The sequence below is a fragment of the Planococcus citri genome, chromosome 3 (genome assembly GCF_950023065.1).
Source record: "Planococcus citri chromosome 3, ihPlaCitr1.1, whole genome shotgun sequence".
Taxonomy (NCBI): Eukaryota; Metazoa; Arthropoda; class Insecta; order Hemiptera; family Pseudococcidae; genus Planococcus; species Planococcus citri.
The window spans coordinates 62127202-62147405 of NC_088679.1; the positions used below are offsets into that span (position 1 = coordinate 62127202).

The following is a 20204-nucleotide window of genomic DNA, read 5'->3' on the forward strand; positions in this document are numbered from 1 at the left end:
TTTGTGAAGAAGTGAAAATTTTTGGAAAGAAACGAGCCCATTTGGAAATTTAGGCAAAAGGTGAGATTTTTAGCTATTTTCGGCAGTAAGGTGAACTTTGACTATTTTCCATTGTAGCCAGTTGAAAAATAATTCAAAAGTGTATGAGTAGGCCGAACTTTCGCAAATTATTCGCTTACCGATATTAGCATTTTTTTTCTTCTTCATGATGTATTCAAAAATTGAATTTTTGAAATTTTTTAAAAAACTAACCGAATAGGTACGAGCCCTGAGCGAGGGCAAATACTTTTTTCGAGAAATAAAGTTTTTTTCAAATGGAAAGTGCCATTTCCTAAAATTTGAATATGATACCTATACTCGTAATTTTCTTTTTAAATTCAACTTAGGAAAAAAAACATAGTAGCCCAACGGAGCAAGGGCAATTTGAATATTGGTTAAAAATTTCAATTGAGAAATAAAAGAAAAGCAAACAGGCCCTAGCGAGAAATTTTATGTTAAGAGAGAATAAAAACTGAAAACAGTAATTCATGAATTGACTGTCTGGTTTTAGCAGTGGGGCCCTGGCGATCGCCAGTCAACATCATAGGCCAGTCCGCCACTGCTTTACCACGTAACATACAAATAATAAATAAAATGCTGACACGAATACGAATTATTTATGAATTTATTTATATCGTTTCATTTTCAATTTTAAATTTTTTACAATTAAAATATCTAATATTTTCTACAATTTTTTGAGGAAAAATTAAATAGAGAAGTAGATAAACTTTTCGAATTGAGAAAAATTGTGGTCAGAGTTTGGATGTTTTAAACGAAGCGATGTGCGATGTTTAAAACAATGTTTCACAAAAAAAAAAAAAAAAAAAAAAATAGATTTTCAAACAAGAAAAAGTAAAAAAAACTTGAAACAAACTCTTGTCTGTTCAACATGTTTTTTTTTATATCGACTAATTTTTTTTTTTACAAACATTAGGTACATTTTTTAAAAATTTTTTAATCACTTTTTAGTTTTTGTTAGTATTTTAACAATTTCATCTAAAAATGTGATAAAAACAGAAATTTTCAATCTTCATGCTTTAACTTGTTGTTTTTAGCGTTTCAAACTTTTCCATCATTTTATAGCATGTTTTGAACAAAAAAAATGTTTTTTTTTGCACTTTGGAAAGAGTATTTTTGCCAAACAAAAACCATCATTTTTTTGGAAAAATCCTAAAGGAACGGAATAAAATTTGGAAAAGTGTAGCATTTATCAAAAAACAAGAACAAAAACGTGAAACCAACTATTGAAAGAACAAGAAGATGAAATGTATTATTGCCCGAGCGAAGCGAGGTCGCTGAAGCTCGAGTTACAATATTATTCTAGTCGTATTTTATGTACAAAAAAAAGACAATAATTTACAAAAATATAATATCATTTGTATAGTAAAGGTTCTATTGCGAGCTTCAGATGCTGCGCTGCGCTAGAACTGCTTTCGTAAGTCAATTCCCTCTGGCAACGGTTACCTCGGGCTTAAAAAATAATTCAGTTCGCGACTTAAACGCAATATTAATTATATGTACGAAGGCAGAACAAAATCTGAACAAATATGGCATTAAAACGATCCGACGAAAGTTTTCATTTTACAATAGTATAACCGAGTCTGCGCCCTTCTGCAGATGATGAATTTCAATGTCTATGTCACGACCACGTTACTACAGTATTTTCACACACGAGTCACGACGACGTCGACAAGTAGAGATCATACAAAAGTTGCGACAATGCAACCGTCTTATATTCTAACGACAAACACAAATAAAAGGAAAAACACCACCAAAAAAAAAAAAAAAAAATAGTCCTTAGTAATACTCAGGGCTGGTGAACAAAACGATTGTTTTGTTCTGTTCTGTTCTGTTCATAAACGAAAACTTTTTTATAGCATTTTGTTCTGGTTTTGTTCGAGTAAATTTTGATTCATTTTTTTCGTTTCTGATTATATCGTTCTGTTCGGGTAATGTTTAGAAAATTTGAAATTTTTTTTGTTTATTGTTCCATTCATAGTGTTCTGTTCTGTTCTGTTCACCAGCCCTGGTAATAATACTTATACGCAAAAAATTATTACTAAAAAAAAAAAGAAATATAAAAAGAACTAATAAACTAATAAAAATGCTCAAAAGTAACTCTCAGACAACACACGTAAAAATAACTCCTATGAGATCGCCATTTTATAGACACAAAAAATTCACCGAGAAATTTTCCACGTAGGTGATAATTTTCAACGAGAGAGGAAACTAAAAAAAGAAACACAAAATACCCACTTTTGTGACTTGAAAAATCAAAAATCAAAACAAAAGAATTACATAAATCGCGAAGATTCTGGTCGAGATTTTAAAACTTGGGACAAAAAAATGGCAAATAAAAATAAAACTAATATCGATATAAGCTCGTAATTAAATGCATGTAAAAATAACTGCCGATATGCGAGATAGGACTGCACATGAAAAAATATGTTTCGGTCCTTAATAGTAATATATCGTAACAGCAGAAGAGCCAGAGCAAAAGAGTTGGAAGAAAAAATGAATACATAAACAAATAATAACAGTCTTATCGATTACGTATCGCGAATACTACTAAGCGGTTTGTATTTACGCGACTGATGAACAGGTTTGGTACGATGATTAGGGAATATCGTATCCCAAAACAAATGCTGAACACTGGCTGGTAAATCCCATATTGGTACTTTACGCTCTTTCTCCATTTCCGACTTGGGTAACCATTTGTCTTCCAAACTGTAACGTAAAAATTAACAACAACATAACAATAAGTTATACTTGATGTATGCATTTGATAATGCTCAAAGTTGAACGAAAAAATCAACCCGGTATCCAAAGTAATGCCTTCAACAATCACTTTGGCAATTTTTCGGCAAAAAAATAACGCTCCTAGCTTAGGATTAAAATGATTGTATAATTTTTACGAATTCTGGACTGAGCGTGAGCTCGACCCAAGCTTCAATTTTGCCCATCCTCTCGTCATGAGATACATGCGTTAATTCTCGGTTCATATTCCGAGCTTATCGTAGACGTTGAAATTTATCGTAGTATAGCGAATACTCACGCGTTGTAAGGATACCATCGAATCAGGAATTTGGTTTCTCCGTTCTTTTCTTCGCGACATCCTATAACCTATAATTGAGAAAATACATAATTTACTATTTAGTATAATTCATCTTCAATCAACCCCCCTCCCCCCCCCCAACGAAAACGGATACAGTCGAGGTTTGCCTTACCTTAGGCTGAAACGTAATATGTAAAAACGTGCGAGAATCCATCACATTCATGGACACGTTATGGCCACGCTGCGCCATCTGCACCAGTGAATATTGTAATTTAGACATGGTGCCGACATCGAAAGCATCCGTCCTTCCTCTAGCTGCAAACACAAAAAAAGAAATTGAAAATAATTAAACCGGCGACTAAAAAAATGCAACACAAATTGTACTTATAACATGTGATCCACAAAAACAATTTTTTTTTCAATCATTTTTTTCCATTCAAATTAGATTAAGTATTTTGATTTTCTGAACACTTTTTTTTCAATCACTGTCCAAATAAGTTTCGTTTTGATGATATGATGGGATAAATTGAAGCTTGAAAAAATCAGCAATACCATGCTGTAAACACACCCATCATGACTGGATTTTTTGTACTTCTCGAGTCCTATCTACAATTGAATTTTGGCAGACGATTTCTGAAACACCCTGTGCATATATGTAGTTGGGTTACGATGAATTTTCACGCCCTTGTACTCGTAGTACATAGTTTTTGAGGATTTCATGATATGTAAGTACTTACACCCGGGTGAACCCCCCCACCCCCCCAAGTCGACGGATTTTTGACCAAATTCAGCAGAGACCTTCGTTTTGAGTTGAAAGTTACTCACAGATAATTTCAGCCTCGTAGGTGCCCTTGGAGGGGAGATTTGGGCCACCAAAGAGGAGGCATTTTTGAAAAAATTGCGATTTTTTCGCTTTGGTCTCTACATAACCTGTTTTGGGAAAAATGGGCCAGCCTTAAATGAAAGTGTACATATTTGAGATTCTGAGTCAATCTGTGCTATTGCCGTCAAGATCCAAGACCACTTTTAGGGTTCTACTGAGCGGCTAAAAAATATGCAAATCGCCAATTTTTGGATAAATTTCCGTTTTGAAAAAATGTTTTCTGGGCAAATATTTCGCATTAATGAGAGTAAAAATATTGAAAGATATCATTCCTGAAACTCTGGAATATTTTGGAATGGGTGCAATTTATCGTTATTCTAAAAAAAAGGGGTTAGCTCGATAAATAAGTTTTCCTTCACGTAATATGGCGATTTTTGATTTCACCAATTCCCCCCCCCCCCCCTCTTCATCGCAATTATTTACCCTCTTTGAATTTCATCAAGAGAATGAGAGAATTGTGAAAAATAATTTTGGTATAAGGTTGCAGAAGTAGAAGCAATCTATTCACATTATGAAGTAATACGAGTATTTGCTCTAAATTGAAAATTTTCCGGTTTTTAGGGGGTTAGTACGTGGGGAGGGGGGTAGCATAAAAACTATTGACATTTTTGAGTTCAGCGCGAAATTTTAACCCATTTTGATTGGTCACATGACCAGTTTCTGAAAAAAATTGCAACGTTGGTATTTGATGAAATGTCGTACAAGGAAATGTCCCTGTCGAATTTCGTGAATGTGGTGATTTTGAAAAGTATGTAAAGGTGCGGTGTAACGGGATATGAGAGAGAAGATTGCCATATAGGCATGGCAAATCAAGAACTAGGGCGGAAAGTTAAAAAAATGGGCAAAAATTAGGTGATTGTCAAAAACTGGTTGCTAGAAGCGAACCAATGAACCGGTTTCAAAATGACGTGATTGAACAGAATTGTGTGATTTTAAAAACCCTACAATTTTTGTTTCAAGCTTTTTTCTCGACCTCTAATTTTTAGGTAATTTTTGATAACTGGTTGCAAACTAATGAACCGGTTTCAAAATTCGATCAGCGAAAATGGTACAATTTTTCACGCTCTACCACTGTTGTTTCAAGCTTTTTTCTCTATCTTCAATTTTTAGGTGATTGTTAAAAACTGGTTGCTTAATGCGAACCAAGGAACCGGTTTCAAAATGCGATTGAACAGAATTGTGTAATTTTTTACGCCTTACAACTTTCGTTTCAAGCTTTTTTCTCGACCTCCAATTTTTAGGGAATTTTTGATGACTGGTTGCAAATTAATGAACCGGTTTCAAAATTCGATCAGCGAAAATGGTACAATTTTTCACGCTCTACAACTGTTGTTTCAAGCTTTTTTTCTACATATATCTTCAATTTTTAGGTGATTGTTGAAAACTGGTTGCTGCGAACCATAGGAACCGGTTTCAAAATGTGATTGAACAGAATTATTATGTAATTTTTCACGCACTACAACTTTTGTTTCAAGCTTTTTTCTCGACCTCCAATTTTAGAGAATTTTTGATAACTGGTTGCAAATTAATGAACCGGTTTCAAAATTCGATCACCGAAAATGGTTCAATTTTTCACGCTCTACAACTGTTGTTTCAAAGCTGTTTTCTCTATCTTCAATTTTTAGGTGATTGTCAAAAACTAGTTGCTAAATGTGAACCAATGAGCCGGTTTCAAAGTGATTGAACAGAATTGTTCAATTTTTCACGCCCTACAACTTTTGTATCAAGCTTTTTTCTCGACCTCCAATTTTTAGGGAATTACCTGATAACTGGTTGCAAATTAATGAACCGGTTTCAAAAAATTCGTATCACGTTTTTGTCGCCTTAGTGTGTTATAATACATTGCGCCAATAAAAACCAATTCGAATTTTCTGACCAAACCGGTTTTTCAATTTGTGGACACCCTGTGCATGGGCCTGAAATTTTCAAGGTTGCTTTTGAAAGCCCTTATTTTTCCCTACTCAACGCCGCTTCAAATCATCTCCCTAGCTTTTCCCATTTAATTAGAAATAAAAGCCACCGAGCACTACTTTTGTGTCACACTGTATATTTTGAACTAATTTTCCTGGACTAATAACTTTTTTCGAATGTTTACCGGCTGTATTCGGCACATTATCTACATCATAATCGTTAATGCTCCCCCCCCCCTCGGTAAATCGCAATTTTGCTTCGGATACGTTTTTTCTTCGCAATGGTTTATATATTTTTTAATCGTTGCAGTCATTAGGTAATTTTTAAACGAATAAATCGTAGAAATTGTGTAGGCCTATGCGAGTTATCGAAATCAAAACTCCTATCGCTAGTTCGCCTACGCTAAGCTTTAGCAAATGTGACGTAGATTTACACGTCTCCTCGATAAAAATCGATATTCGATAACATATTGTTTACAACTTTCAAAATGCATTATAAATCAGGTGCATAAGGACGTAGTAATTTAATAGGCTCGTTAGTAAGGTGTAAATTCGAATTACAACTTCCGACTATGCTTACCAGAATACGGTTGGCGTCTGTAGCGTAATTTTTGGCCATTTCTACGGATCGATTTAGGTATAACATCTATAACGCCGACAGTCGGATCTTTGGGCACTTTGAAATGCTGATTAACGTGTCTTTCCAGTACCAGCTGCAAAACAAGCGTTACAAATTAATACGAAGAAATGACATTTTTCAACTCATTTTTTCGCAATTCTAAGTGAAACGAAACACGATACACTCAACGTATAATACATAGTCCATTAACGAGAGTAGTTATCTCCCTACTTGCTCGTACAAGGTTTGGAAATGTGATTTTTCGTAACGAAACAAAAATTTATTATCAAAGCACTCTCCCATAAAATCTTATTCATATTTCTCAAACAGAATGAACGATACATACTCGAACGTAATCTGAATACTGGGTACAAGGAAGAAAGAGAGAGGCATTTTCTAACTTGAATCTTGATTTCAGAACGTTTCTGTCGCTTATTTTTAGTTGCTCAAATTTCAAGACTTTAATAAGTAAATCCAAGCTGAATATTCGATATCACCGAACAAAGACAAGGGTTGAAATGTTCAGTTCAGCGAATCAAAGTCCGAAAACCAGAATCGAACGACAATCTTTTCTTCAGCCATCACTTACGCTGTAATTTTGAGTTTCGAGGAACATCGTGGGAGAGATAGATATGCGTAGAGGAAGAGAATACTTGAAATTATCGTCGAGTACCGTCAATGTAAATATTGTATGATCAAACAATCGTCGCTTTTCGAGTGGCTTATCGTTAACTGTGTCGAGTCAACTTACCCGAGAGCTGAATCTTTGGCCGCAATTATCGACGATACACTTGTACGGTTTGTTGCCTCCGTGACTGAGGACATGGCTTTCTAACCACGTACGAGAACAGGACGGACGTCCGAACACTTTGCAACCGTCCCAAAGGCAAATGAACGTTTCGCTGAAAGTTTGAGGATTCACGTGCTTCGTCTACCAGTTGAAAAAAAAAGAAGAAATAACAAAGCGTTAGAATAAGCTACTTTGCTGAAGGGTTCGACTGTTCAACATAATATCAAAAAGATGGCTTACTTGTAAATGTTCGACGAGTTTGGCAGTAGAGGAAATGTGATCGACGCAATCGGCCCATCGGCATATACGATCAATGCGCGTAGACCTTTTATCAGTAGGAAAGCGGATATTCTCTTTGAGTGTGATATCCAATTGAGGAGATGGCTGTTGTAAGCGAGCATTTTTGAACGTGTCGTTACTCCTGAGACATTCCGAAGAGCATAATAGATTGTTATTATTACTAATACGACTATCTTCGTGTTGTAATTTTGATTTGCAGCAAAATTCTTCGCTCGGTTTGTGCTCGGGTGTGGTAACACTTTCCGGCGAACAGTCTTCTTTGGTAACCGCTATATCTTTATCGAATTCATCGTCCGAGAATGAATTAATAGTCGGCGTTTTGAACACACTAGGTAATATATTCAGAAAAAAGTAACTTCGTAGATCGTCGCCTTTGTTCAACATGAGAAAAAAATCATTTTCAAGCTCGTCCACGCTAACGTTACTCACGTCGCTACTCATGTCTGTTGTAGTTGCTCTGTAACAACAAAAACAACGAATATGAAAAATACTTATCAGTAATCAGCTGGTGTCTGAGTAGATAAACTTCACTTCAATCAACTATCGAAAGACTAGCACAAAATATATCACAAAGATACCGAAACCGCACGTCTCACGTACATTTTTCTTCGCATGAGAGACGAAAACCTAAACCATAATGAAAACTTGGCATCGTGACAACTATTTTTACATGGCTTACCTGTCAGAGCTTTCGGAGCTATAATTATCTGAGTCCTCCAGCGTCGAATCGACCGATGAGATGGTGTTCTCGGAGGAGTCTTGTACGAGTAGTTCTTTACACGCATCCAATGTGTCATCGGATGGGTCTACGTCCAACTTGAAGCCAAAATAATCTTTTTCTTCTAGGTCTATGCATTCGTTACTACTTGACTGGTTACTATCCGAGCTGAACACATTACGATCGAGATTATCTATACAATTATGTTTCATTATAAACAACGAACTTATACATGATCCAGCACTAGCACTACTACAATCGGCCATTTGGACTTGACAAACAAAATCATCTTCCTTCCATCCGAGACAACCTGCTATTCTTCACTACTATCAGCACAAAGCACAAACATAACCGCTACCCCACCCTTGAAAAAAAAAACACTCAACACACATCCCTACTGAAACACAAAAGCTGCAGGAGGTCAATGGCAGTGTGGCAGTGTTGTTCGCTAAAATCAAATTTCCAACGCGTTCGCGGTCGTTTCAATTCAATCGCGAACGAAATGCAATCATATCATTATTTTGAAATGAAAATTGTACTGATACTTTTTGTAAACCAAATTGATGGTTTTGGATAGTTTTGGGTATTTGGTAGAGATGATAAATTTCAGGAAGTAATAATAAGTATTTTTTGGAAACTTTCATAAATGCACCGGCACCCTAAGCTTATTTTCAACAAATAAGTATCAGTTTTAAAAGTTATTTGTCAACTACAAAGTACAAACCAATGAATTTCCAAAAATCATGTTTTTTTTAAATTTATTCTCGTTTCTGCGATAAGATGCTATCATTTCGGCTAAAATGGTATTAATATTTTGGTACCTATTTTTCAATTTATTCTCACCTCGAAATTTTTCTTTCCAGTATTTTCATAGCTATTTACATGAATTTTATTTTGGTTTTTGATATTAGATATTGGAATTTGTCTCAAATAAGCATAAAAACGTGTTATTTGACTTTTAAAGGGCTTGTAGGCTTGTACCTTGTACTCCTTTTTTATCTTAAAAAAATGTAACTTTAGTAATCAAAGTGATCAAAGTGTAATCAAAAAAGTCACAAAAACTTGAACAAGACAAAACATTTTAATGCAGGGAAAAAATTACGAGAAAACCAGAACATTTTGTCTAAAAAACTAAAAAGTAAAAAAATAAATTTTAGACATCTGACAAAAAAATGATGATCTTTTTTAAAATTCAAATTGTTGTACTATTTTGCAAAATTTTGGTAGTAGGTATAGCAGGACTTTTGGGCAACTTTTAGCATAAAAATGAAAATTTTTATAAGCAACTTTTGGAATAAAAATGAGGTTTTTTTTTGAATTTTTTCTGCAAAAAATTGTCAATTTGTAATAATTTTAGCCGAAAAAAATGAAACGTTTCAACATTTTTTTTTAAATAGGTAAAAAAGCGAAACTTTTTGTCAATTTTTGACTTGGTAAAAAAGCAGGATTTTTCAGCAATTTAATACGAAAAAACTTCAAATGCCAGCTGAATTTCTTCTAAAATGAGAAATCCCAACTGCAAAGCCCAAGAGCTAAAGCCTATTAGAAGAAAAAAATTTAAAATTCCGAAATACCTACCTATTTTAAAATAACTAGTGGCCCGTGTGGACAATGCTGCAAGTGTGAAGAAGAGTATGTATGTAGAACAGTCAGGGTTGTCATTTTACTTGTAGAAATTGTAGTATTATATGCATTTATTCTACATCTACATCCACAAGTAGATGTAGAAGTGTAGGACTCAGAAAGTAGAAGTAGAGTAGCATTGCATTGCAACTTTGAAATTGAATATTCAAAAATTATAAAATGAATGCAAAAGGGCGATAAACTAAGATACAACACTTCTATACACAATATTTTTTGTTTTAAAGTTTACACATTCAGAGGATAACTGTACTTTAAAATTATTTTCATTTTTTACTCTGGAGAAGGCAGTATATAATTGTCCATGTGCGAAAACTTCATGAGTCAAGTTCACTCCAACAAATTCAAATGTTTGACCTTGACTTTTATTTATGGTCATAGCAAAAGCAGGAATTACTGGAAATTGAGTTCTTTTTAATTGAAATGGTAAGGTAGAATCACTTGGTAATAAATCAATTTGTGGTATATTGACTATTTTATCTGCATGTATACCAGTCAAAATTTCACATTGAATGAAATGATTAAATAATTTTACTATTAATAATCTTGTTCCATTGCACAAACCTTCTCGGACATTTAAGTTTCGTAATAACATAACTACACATCCAACTTTTAGGCGTAACTCATGAGGAGGCATTCCAGAAGGTGTTTGGGTATATAAAAAATCTAAAGGGTACCGTTCAATTTCTAAGGGATCATCACTTTGAACTTTATCAGAACTATAATAAATTGTTTCTTTTCCATTTATCAATCGTAAAATTTCATTATTCACTGTTAATGCAGTGGAATTGAGTGCACAAAGAATTGTTTTTGATTTGACTACATTTTTGCTGAAATCGCTACCATAGATATCTGCAATAAGATTCTTTGAAATGTATTTTTGTGGTATTTCAATTTTATCGTCACTATCATTCATACTTCCATTTCCTATTGATAACAACCAAGCATTAAAAATATTATTAGTGCACCTTATATTTTCAGTCAATGAAAAAAATTTAAAATGACGCCATAAAGAACTATATATTAAGCAGTGTTCAAGTATAACAGTAGCATTTGCTCTAGGAACCACAGGTAAAGTTTGTCTGAAATCACCACCTAAAATCATGATTTTATTTCCAAATTTACAATCATTTTGCATAATGAATCTCAAGAATCTGTCAATACATTCTAAAATATACTTGTCCATCATAGAACATTCATCAATAATAATCATTTCACATTTTTTAAATTCCTCAGCTTCTTTGGAACCAGCTTTTATAAATGAAATTGAATCATCTAAAATTGGCACAGGCAATTTGAAACCACTATGAGCAGTGCGACCATTTTCTAATAGAAGTGCAGCTATACCAGTGGTTGCAAATGAGAAAACAATTGCATGCTTACTTTGCACATATTGCACAATTGTATTATATAAATAGGTCTTTCCACACCCTCCAGGTCCATCAACAAAAAAACATCTCTGCAAACTATTTTTATTTTCAAATGCATTTTTTATTTCATTAAATATTATCAATTGTTTCTCATTTAGTGAATCTATGCGTAATTGTAATACTTGCTCATCAATTATCGGAATATAATCATTGACATCTTCTTGTTCAGCTAAATTTCTTAATATTTCTCTATCAATAGGTAATTGCAATTTTTCACAGGAAGTATTATGTAACTGTAAAAGTTTATCAATTTCTTGTAAAGCTTTTTGATGTGCAATAATAGGGTCAGAATACTGCTTCTGAAAATCTTCTGATAATAGATCACAAAATTTATTCCATAAAATGGTTGCATTACTCTCAATACAAAACAAACAAATATAACAAAATGTATTTCTCAATTCTGCAGGCATTGCAAAAACACTCATTTCTTGCAAAGTTTGAATATAACTGTTATTATTTTTAATGAGACCTTTTGCTAAAGCTGCTTCTTCAAATGTATTATAACAAATATTATTCACAGTACGAATGTCTTCATAGCTTGTTGAACCTAAACAATGTAAAAGTAACGTTCTCAGATAAAACAATTCCACATTTTTTGAATTTACCATGTACATTCGTGATACAACATTGAAATGTTGTTTTCTTGGTGACCAAACCTGTTTGCTCTTATTGAACACATAATGTTGAGGTATTTCAGTATATTTATATTTTTTACTATCAGCATCTTTTTTATTCAATTCAAACCAAGCTAAAAGAGTACTCTTAGTTCGTTGTAAACCTACATCTTCATTTCCTTTCTCAAATATTACATTTTGTTCACCTGGTAAGTGAACTTGTAAACGAATGACACTATGTGACCGATCATATAACTTCAATTCAAATAATCTCCATGCAGCTTCACATGCACTTATGTAGCGACAATCTAAGTAGGATTCTATTTCATCATACATTAATAACGAAACTCCTTGATGCATTATTTTAATACATGCGCAATCATAACCTTTATAAATATATTTAAAAATATACTTTACACTTTTTACAGTTGTACACACTTCAACGTTGATATGTGCATTATATTTCTTTGATAGGTACCTATTATAAGGAACAACATATCTATTATCATAAGTGATACCATTTTTAGTAATTTTGATATCATTTCTACGCCTGTAGGAAGGATAACCTGCTCTGTCCATGCAAGTTTCATTCTGAAAAGTTTTTGGAAACCCTTTTACACATTTTCCATTTTCCATACAATAAGCATTAGGTTTCATTGCACCACAAGGACCATGAATCATATTATTTTTGACTATTTCATGTAATGCAGGATAAACATTAGGATCTGGAATTTCAGCACTAACAAATCTATCAATCATTTCACTACTCAATATTTTATCTTTCAAAATAAATAACATATGGGCATGTGGTAGGCCTCGTTTTTGAAATTCTATAGTGTAAACATAACCACTTACTTCTCCAAATATTTTATTTTCTACAATATCATAAATCAATTCTTTATATTTTAATGAAAATACTCTGCATACTAAATCAGGTCTATCACTTGCAGTTTGTGAGTATAATAAATTATCTGATATTTCTGGCCATTTAGGATTGCAAGTGAATGTAATGAATAGATCTGGGGATCCAAACCTACCAACAATTGACATTGCATCTAAATACTTTTCTCTCATATTTCTAGGGGAACCTTCAAAAGTGCTAGGTAAAATAACTTGCTTTCCTACATCACAACCATATTCATCTGTTTTATTTCTCATATAATCCATTAAACCAGTGTAACTTTCTACTCTCAAATCTTGTTGATGATTTTTCACATAATTCAATCTGTAGGCTTCAACTTGCACATAAGAATCAACAACATATTGTTGAAGTAATTTTCCATAGTTTAGCAAAGGATTTTGTTGTTTTCTAGTTATAGCTAATTTAGATTTTTTATATTGCAACATCGTTATGTGCTTTTCTTTTTCATCATCATTTTGAATTACACTGAGCATATTAGGCTCCCATCCAGGTTCTCCATAAGGAAACATTAGAGTATAACACATGGGGTCTAAATTACAGCTAAGAATATTGATATTTATAAACTCATTATTATTCTCAGATTTTGGATAAATGCGAATATCACGTTGAAAAGGTGGAGCACCATCATTGTTTTTGAATATAACAGCCACTTCACTACAATTAGGTAAATTATAGCGCCTACAATCAACAGTTCTATCTTGACGTATCATCATGGAAACATTATTTTCAGTTGCTACTGTGGTGGAATTTTGTGACTGCCTACTTATTTCTTCATTTTCCAAGGTTTTCAACATTCTATAGCTTTTTGCATATGGATTAACTGACCGTATCGCTAAATCCAAATCTTTTAATAAATCCTTGTCACATCCTTTATTAGCATTGACTTTCAAACGTTCATTTAATGCTTCCTCACTATCGAGAAAATATAATTGAGCATATTTTGGCGGGAATGTTGATGAGGTTTGACAATGAGTAGTTTTATGATATATTTGTCCATGAATTCTATAACAATAAGGCCCAGTACCAGAAAGTGTATCAATTTGAGCACCACAAGATGCAAATGACAAAGCACTATTGTATTGTCTTATATTTGTCATAAAATTTTTGTGTTTAGGGTGCAGAACATTTGTTAGAAGTTCATGTATTGAAACTATTGATTTTGGATGCTCAATTTTTACTCTACCTTTCTGACAACATTGAGTATATTTACCATCCCAGGGTAATTCTCCTTTGAAATGTAGTGCAGAACAGAAATTACATTCATAATTAAGGATTCCACAATGATGGGCTGGCATTTTATCTGAAAAGTTACTATGATCAAAAGTTGGAGTAATATTATGGGAAGAATTATCCAGTTTTATTCTTTTTTGGCCAAAAGTACAATAAGAATGATCCATTAGTATCACATCATCTTCACTACTATTATAATATGAATGCTCAAGTTGAACAACATTAGCTAAAGCAACTTCACTAAAATTTGTTATTGTCTGTTCAGTTTCACAATCATACATTGTAATTTCTTCTACAGTAGTGATATATTTCTCCATATTTTCATCATTAGATAGATCATTCTGGATATAAATATTTTCACTAATACCATCATCATAAATTGCAGAATAATTAATATTAGGCTGATTTATACCTTTGTCATGTAATGGTGAATCAGAACTAATATTAAAATTACAATTACTTGCATTCTCAGTTCTCAAATTAACATTCTCATTTAAATTGCCATAAGTAAATTCAATGATCATTTCTCTTCTAAGTAAATCAAGCAAATGATGTCGCATATCACTTATTGAATAAGATAATTGGGTCACATCTCTTCCATATAATCGACTGGTTGCAAAAGCTAATGCAAATACACCACAGTCTTTCCCATTTGTTTGTTGTTGAACTTTTCTATACACAAACTGAGGATTTTTAATATTTGTACTTAGTTTCAAAAATTTCATCTGATTCTCAGTTATAGAATTACGATTTAAACTATCATACACATACATGATATTTTTTTTTCCAAATTCAAATAATACCCAATGTCTCACATCATCCATATTAGACATTGGTCCATCAGGTAATATTTGTAAAAATTTCTTTCGTTTATCAGTAAACTTTTCAACATAATTCCATACATGTGAATCCCATATACCCATGAGATAAACATCATTAAAATGCACAGAAAACCCTTGCTTATTGATGATTTCAAAAAATTTATTTATTGTATCACCACTAATGTAATCATTCAAAATTTCATTTTCAAGTTCCATAGTGTTGAGATTATAGTTGAGATTAACCTTGCAAAAATGAAATCAACACTTCAAATTTCTCAATTCAAATCTATTACAACACCAGCAATGAATGAATTGAATTCAATTTTATGTGAATAAGGAGTAGTGCTCTTCTATATGCTGCAAAAAATCTGAATTGAATGTGAAAATATGAGTAATTTATTTACTGGAGCAGTGGAAATTCTATATCAAGAATGTTGCAAAAATAAAAAATGAAAACTTCACTTCAAATTTATTTATTCAAATGACTAAACGTATTACCAAAACTGTAATAAATAAATCAAATTCTATTTTACGTGTATGATAATACACGACCAATGTACGCTGAATTTAATTCAAAAGATATGAAAAATGTTTTAACGTGCAATGCACGACCAGTAGAGTTTTACGTGCAAAAAAATCTACACGACCATTTATTCAAGAAAATAATTTACGTGTTTAAAAACACGGCCACTCGAAAAAATTTTTACGTGCAAATATTATGTATTCACACGACCCACACGACCTTCTGTAGAATAGACCTGACAGATCAATACAAAATCTGTAGCCTGCTGTTGATAATAATCAGTGCTGAGTGCTTGAATCTGAAATGTACATAAAAAGAAAATGAGAAAATGTAATAAAAATATTAAGCCAACAACATATAACTGAATCAGTCCATGTGTACCTAAGAAATTCAAAGATTGTTGAAAAAGTTCAAAATGATAATCAGTCTGCTATCAATCAACTGCTGTATTATTTATTATGCACAGCAGTACAATATACACAGGTTACAGGTAAATGAAATGAACAACTGGAACCAACCAACTTTATTTAATATTCACATTAGGAAGTGTAAATAAGTGCTTAAAAGTTCAAGTATCACTTTTTTTTTCTTTTGAAAATAAATTCAAAAAGGAAAGTCACTCAAGAAGCAGTTTATCACAGCACAATAAAACACAAATTACATCCCATTGAGTACACAATTGTTGAAAATTTAAAAATATGAGAATCAGTCTGCTATCAATCAACTGTATTATTTATGTACACTTGTACAGTACAATATACACAGGTATCAGTTTTTTTTCAATTTATTCAAATTGAAAAGCAAAGCACTCAAAAAGTAAAAATTGTCTATGATCGAAATCAACAGTATTATTATTATTCAATATTCATCACAATCATCACCAACAATGAATGAGAAATAACATCCCATAAAGTACACACTACACAGGTTATAATAATAGCAACCAATTGCTTGAAACAGATTCATTAATTATCAAGAATCCGAATTAAAAATTGCTGAAAATATAGAAAATTGAAACTCCATCACATCATAATGTAGAAATAGTGAAAATTGATAAAGCATAACACTGGATGGCCATTGGCCAGATTTTTCTCTGCTAGTCAAGGGCATCAAGCACTAAAACACACTCAGCTAATCAATTTTTCATTTTTTTCTCATTTTTTACTAAAAAAAAATACGTTGTAGCTAGTGTTGGCCTGAGAATATTCTCAATGCGCATAATCTGAGAATATTCGCGAATATTCGCGAATATTCTCAAATGCCTGGAGAATATTCTCTCAAAAAAATAAAAATCATGACTTTTTTCAAAAAATTTGAAGTTTTTTCTACAATTTTCCACAATTTACAAGTTTTACATCTACTTTTCTTTATAAATTTCCAATTTTCCTTAATAATTTGAATCCTTTTCAATGGAAATTTGGAAAGTTTCCGATTATCTCTAAACTAAGCAATAATGTTCTAATTTTTTGAAAAGAATCTGCGGAATATGCGCAAGAATATGCGCATATTCTTGCGCATGCGCAAGCAAAAAAAGAATATTCGCGAATTTGCCCAACACTAGTTGTAGCACCATTTATTTTTTCAATTAATTAAATTTGAATCGTCGTTGTTGAAAATTTAAGTTGAAAAATATCTGAATTTTAGATCTTTTCAAAAATACTGACAAATTCAAAATCAAATGATATGAACCATGAGATTATTAAAAAAAAAAAAAAAAATAGCACCTATTTCAATACCTACCAAAAAGAGCCAATCGCAGCGAGGCTACTCTGTTTTTCTGTGACGAAACGGATCGCGTCTATCACGTCGTACATCCTTTGAAAAGTCAAAAAATTAATCAATCTTCTCTACTGGGGAAGTGGATTTTTTATTAATTAGATTTTGGTGGTATTTTTCATGAGTAGTGTAAGTACAGGCACTCATTCAAAAAATAGAGAACCTACTAAGTAAAATGATTATTGGTCAGGTGTTCACAAGCATTTCCTTATCACAAATAAAAATTCTGCAGTCTAGTGAATGTTTTGGTGAAAATTTACTTTCAATGAAAAATAGAAATTTAAAATTCGAAAGTTTCGGAAAAATTTCCAGAAAAATTGCAAGAAAGTTTCCGTTGAAAATTTATTTCCTTTCATCTCTATGAATGAGCCAATACTAAGTATTTTGCATATTTCAGCATATTTCGACCGTAAAATGCATTTTTGAGCATTATTTTTACCTTCTCAATTTTCAGTTTTCTCCTATTTTTAGGAAAAATACTCGTATTTTTAAAATCTTCAAAACTTGACTTTTTTAATAATTTTTGAAACACAAATTTTTTGAATGGAAAACGTTAACTCTGTTCATTTGATGACATTCTTTCTCATGCAAATTCAAATTCCTCATCTTCACAAATATTTTTTTTTAATTTTCATTTTATCAAATTAATTATCAAGGTTACCACTGGATTCATTTTGTTTTTCCATGCAAAAAGATACCTCTTTTTGTGTAGGAAATTCTGCGAATTCATTTTTAAATAGGTAGGTATTTCGACTTTTTAGAAAATTTTTTTGCATAATTATTTTCAGTTTTTTAGAGAATGTATTCTTTGTTCCTAGTGATCGGGGCTTTTTTTGGGGCCTGTGTTTACTATTTTGTAATTGTCTGTGTTAGTCTGCGCATCTCAAAAATCAAAAAAGTGTGATTTTTAATTGCATTATTTTTTACAGGGAGCTTGGTGTTTTTCAAAATTTGAACTTGAAGGCATTTCAAAATTATTTTAAAAACTTCTACTTCTACACTTCTCAGTGACGGTTTTAAGGTGGAGGGGGATTTGGCGCTCTTGTTTCACTAGTGCGCTAGTTTCACTGAGATGGATGCCGATTACAATCACCTATGTTTAGCTTGTTCTAAAGTTGTAGAAACATAAAATAAAACTTAAAAATTCTCCAAAATTTTGAGCCATTTTTCCATTTTTTTTGATAGGATGAAGAGACATTTTTTCCTTCTTCTCAAGCGTCAAGCCCATGCTATAGGTATATTCGTACACTTATCCCTTTAAATGCTACAGTACCTTTGCAGGCAAATTTCAGTCGCTGAAGTCCCTCTTTTTTAAAAATTAAATAAATAGGTAAATGGCATATTCAGTTACTTTTATCTGGTTATATTTGGTTTTGGCTGGCCAAAATGATTGATTCCCCCTCACCCGCCCAAAAAAATGAGATGGCAAAATTTTTTGGTTTGGACCCAACTATCCTCCTCCAAGGAGAAATCCTGGCTCTGGTACTGACACTTCTAGTACCTACCTATAATTTAAGTAGATGTTTAATTTTTTTTTTCATTTTCTCTACTGAAAAAATACGTTTTTGCCTACCCCTAAGTGCCTGCCATTCACGCTTATGGAAATTCTCAATCCTTTCGTTATCAGAATCTACCGATTGAAATTGACTCAAATTTGAAACCATGTAAGTTCTTTGAGAAAGCTTGCACAAACTAGCGTTTTTTTTTAGTAGGTATATACATTGTTTATATTCTGTTGGTACCTATAGTTCATTGTTCATTAAAAAATTAAAATGATACTTGAAAATTAATAATTATTAAAAATTCCAAAGTCAATTTCAGTCTGTGATTCTGACTGAGAGCTAGAACTAGAGGTAAAGGATTAACCAAATTGATAAAATCCCAATAAGACCAATGCAAATTCTAGTTCTCTGCCAGTCTGCTTGCAAATTACAGGCAAAAAAATATCCACATATTCGGAATCTGCCCTTAAAATGTATTTTTTCCCAGCAGAAAATTAAAATAAGATTTTACTTTACCTTACATCAAAATTGCAATTGCAAGTCCTGAAAAGCCCCAAAAAGCCCTGAACATGGATCCTTGAAACCCACACCCGAACCCGGCCCCAATTCTAGTCCAAAACCTAATAAATTTTTGATTGAAAGCCCATTTAGGTATTTCATATTTTCAAGAATCCATCATCGGAAATTGTTCGGGCCCTCGTCCCTGCTTTTTTTCAATGTATAAACATTTTCATCAATGTACATAATATTATATTTTACAATTTTCTGAACATGTACAATATCGCAAAAGCAAAACATGCATGAATGAACTCAATAAATGATTCGATTGCAAAAACCACGAAATTTAATTCGCAGGTGATTGTCCTTCCATCAGAGTACTGCACGGTTAAGTTAAAATAGCCGGATAACCGCCGGAGCTATCGGCTAATTTAACTACAGGTTACAAACTGCAGTTACTTTTGTCGGCGCGCGCAACCAGCGGTAAGTTAGGTTAATAACCATACGTTAACCGCATTCGGTTCTCTGGTGTCTCAACAATACATTTTGGTGACTCATCAAACAGATAAGACAGAATCGAACATTACATTTCCGATAAGAGCGCGGTATAATCGCAGGTAGTTTAGTCATTTTAACTACAAAATTATCCGCATAGGCTAACGCTAATATAACTGCTTTTGGATGAGTTATATTTGGTAGCTTACCGCACACGACACGCGACTAACGCAGATAACTTTTAACTATACCGTGCAGGACTCTGCCTTCCATATACTTTCCATTTCCGCAAGAGCAACATGCAACCGATTTGAAAATAAACGAGGAAAATTTTCTTTCGAATTTTCCTCAATAGTCTAATTACCTACAGATAGCGTTGCTAATTTCGTTATCAGTAGAGAAAAATGACGTCATTTTTCTAGACCTGCGTACTGCTGG

The 20204-nt window shown here is 32.7% G+C and overlaps 2 protein-coding genes and 1 long non-coding RNA gene across 3 annotated transcripts; all 3 read right to left on the reverse strand.

Annotated features, from left to right (window-relative positions):
- Window positions 1-646: 646 nt before the first annotated feature.
- On the reverse strand, window positions 647-8697 carry LOC135841815 (uncharacterized). Its single transcript, XM_065359012.1, has 7 exons — window positions 8276-8697; window positions 7537-8053; window positions 7258-7437; window positions 6468-6600; window positions 3267-3409; window positions 3095-3162; window positions 647-2766 (listed from the first exon to the last, which is right to left on the reverse strand). Exons 1-7 carry the CDS (start codon window positions 8578-8580, stop codon window positions 2589-2591), a joined length of 1524 nt encoding a protein of 507 aa, XP_065215084.1. The 5' UTR covers window positions 8581-8697; the 3' UTR covers window positions 647-2588.
- Window positions 8698-11899: 3202 nt separating this feature from the next.
- Window positions 11900-14018, reverse strand: LOC135840629 (uncharacterized). The gene is made up of 2 exons (XM_065357253.1): window positions 12855-14018; window positions 11900-11932 (listed from the first exon to the last, which is right to left on the reverse strand). The coding sequence occupies exons 1-2, from the start codon at window positions 14016-14018 to the stop codon at window positions 11900-11902; spliced, it is 1197 nt and encodes a 398-aa protein (XP_065213325.1).
- A 1411-nt stretch (window positions 14019-15429) lies between these two features.
- LOC135841816 (uncharacterized) lies at window positions 15430-17512 on the reverse strand. Its single transcript, XR_010557999.1, has 2 exons — window positions 15877-17512; window positions 15430-15793 (listed from the first exon to the last, which is right to left on the reverse strand). It is a non-coding gene; the product is annotated as an uncharacterized LOC135841816 (long non-coding RNA).
- Window positions 17513-20204: the final 2692 nt, after the last annotated feature.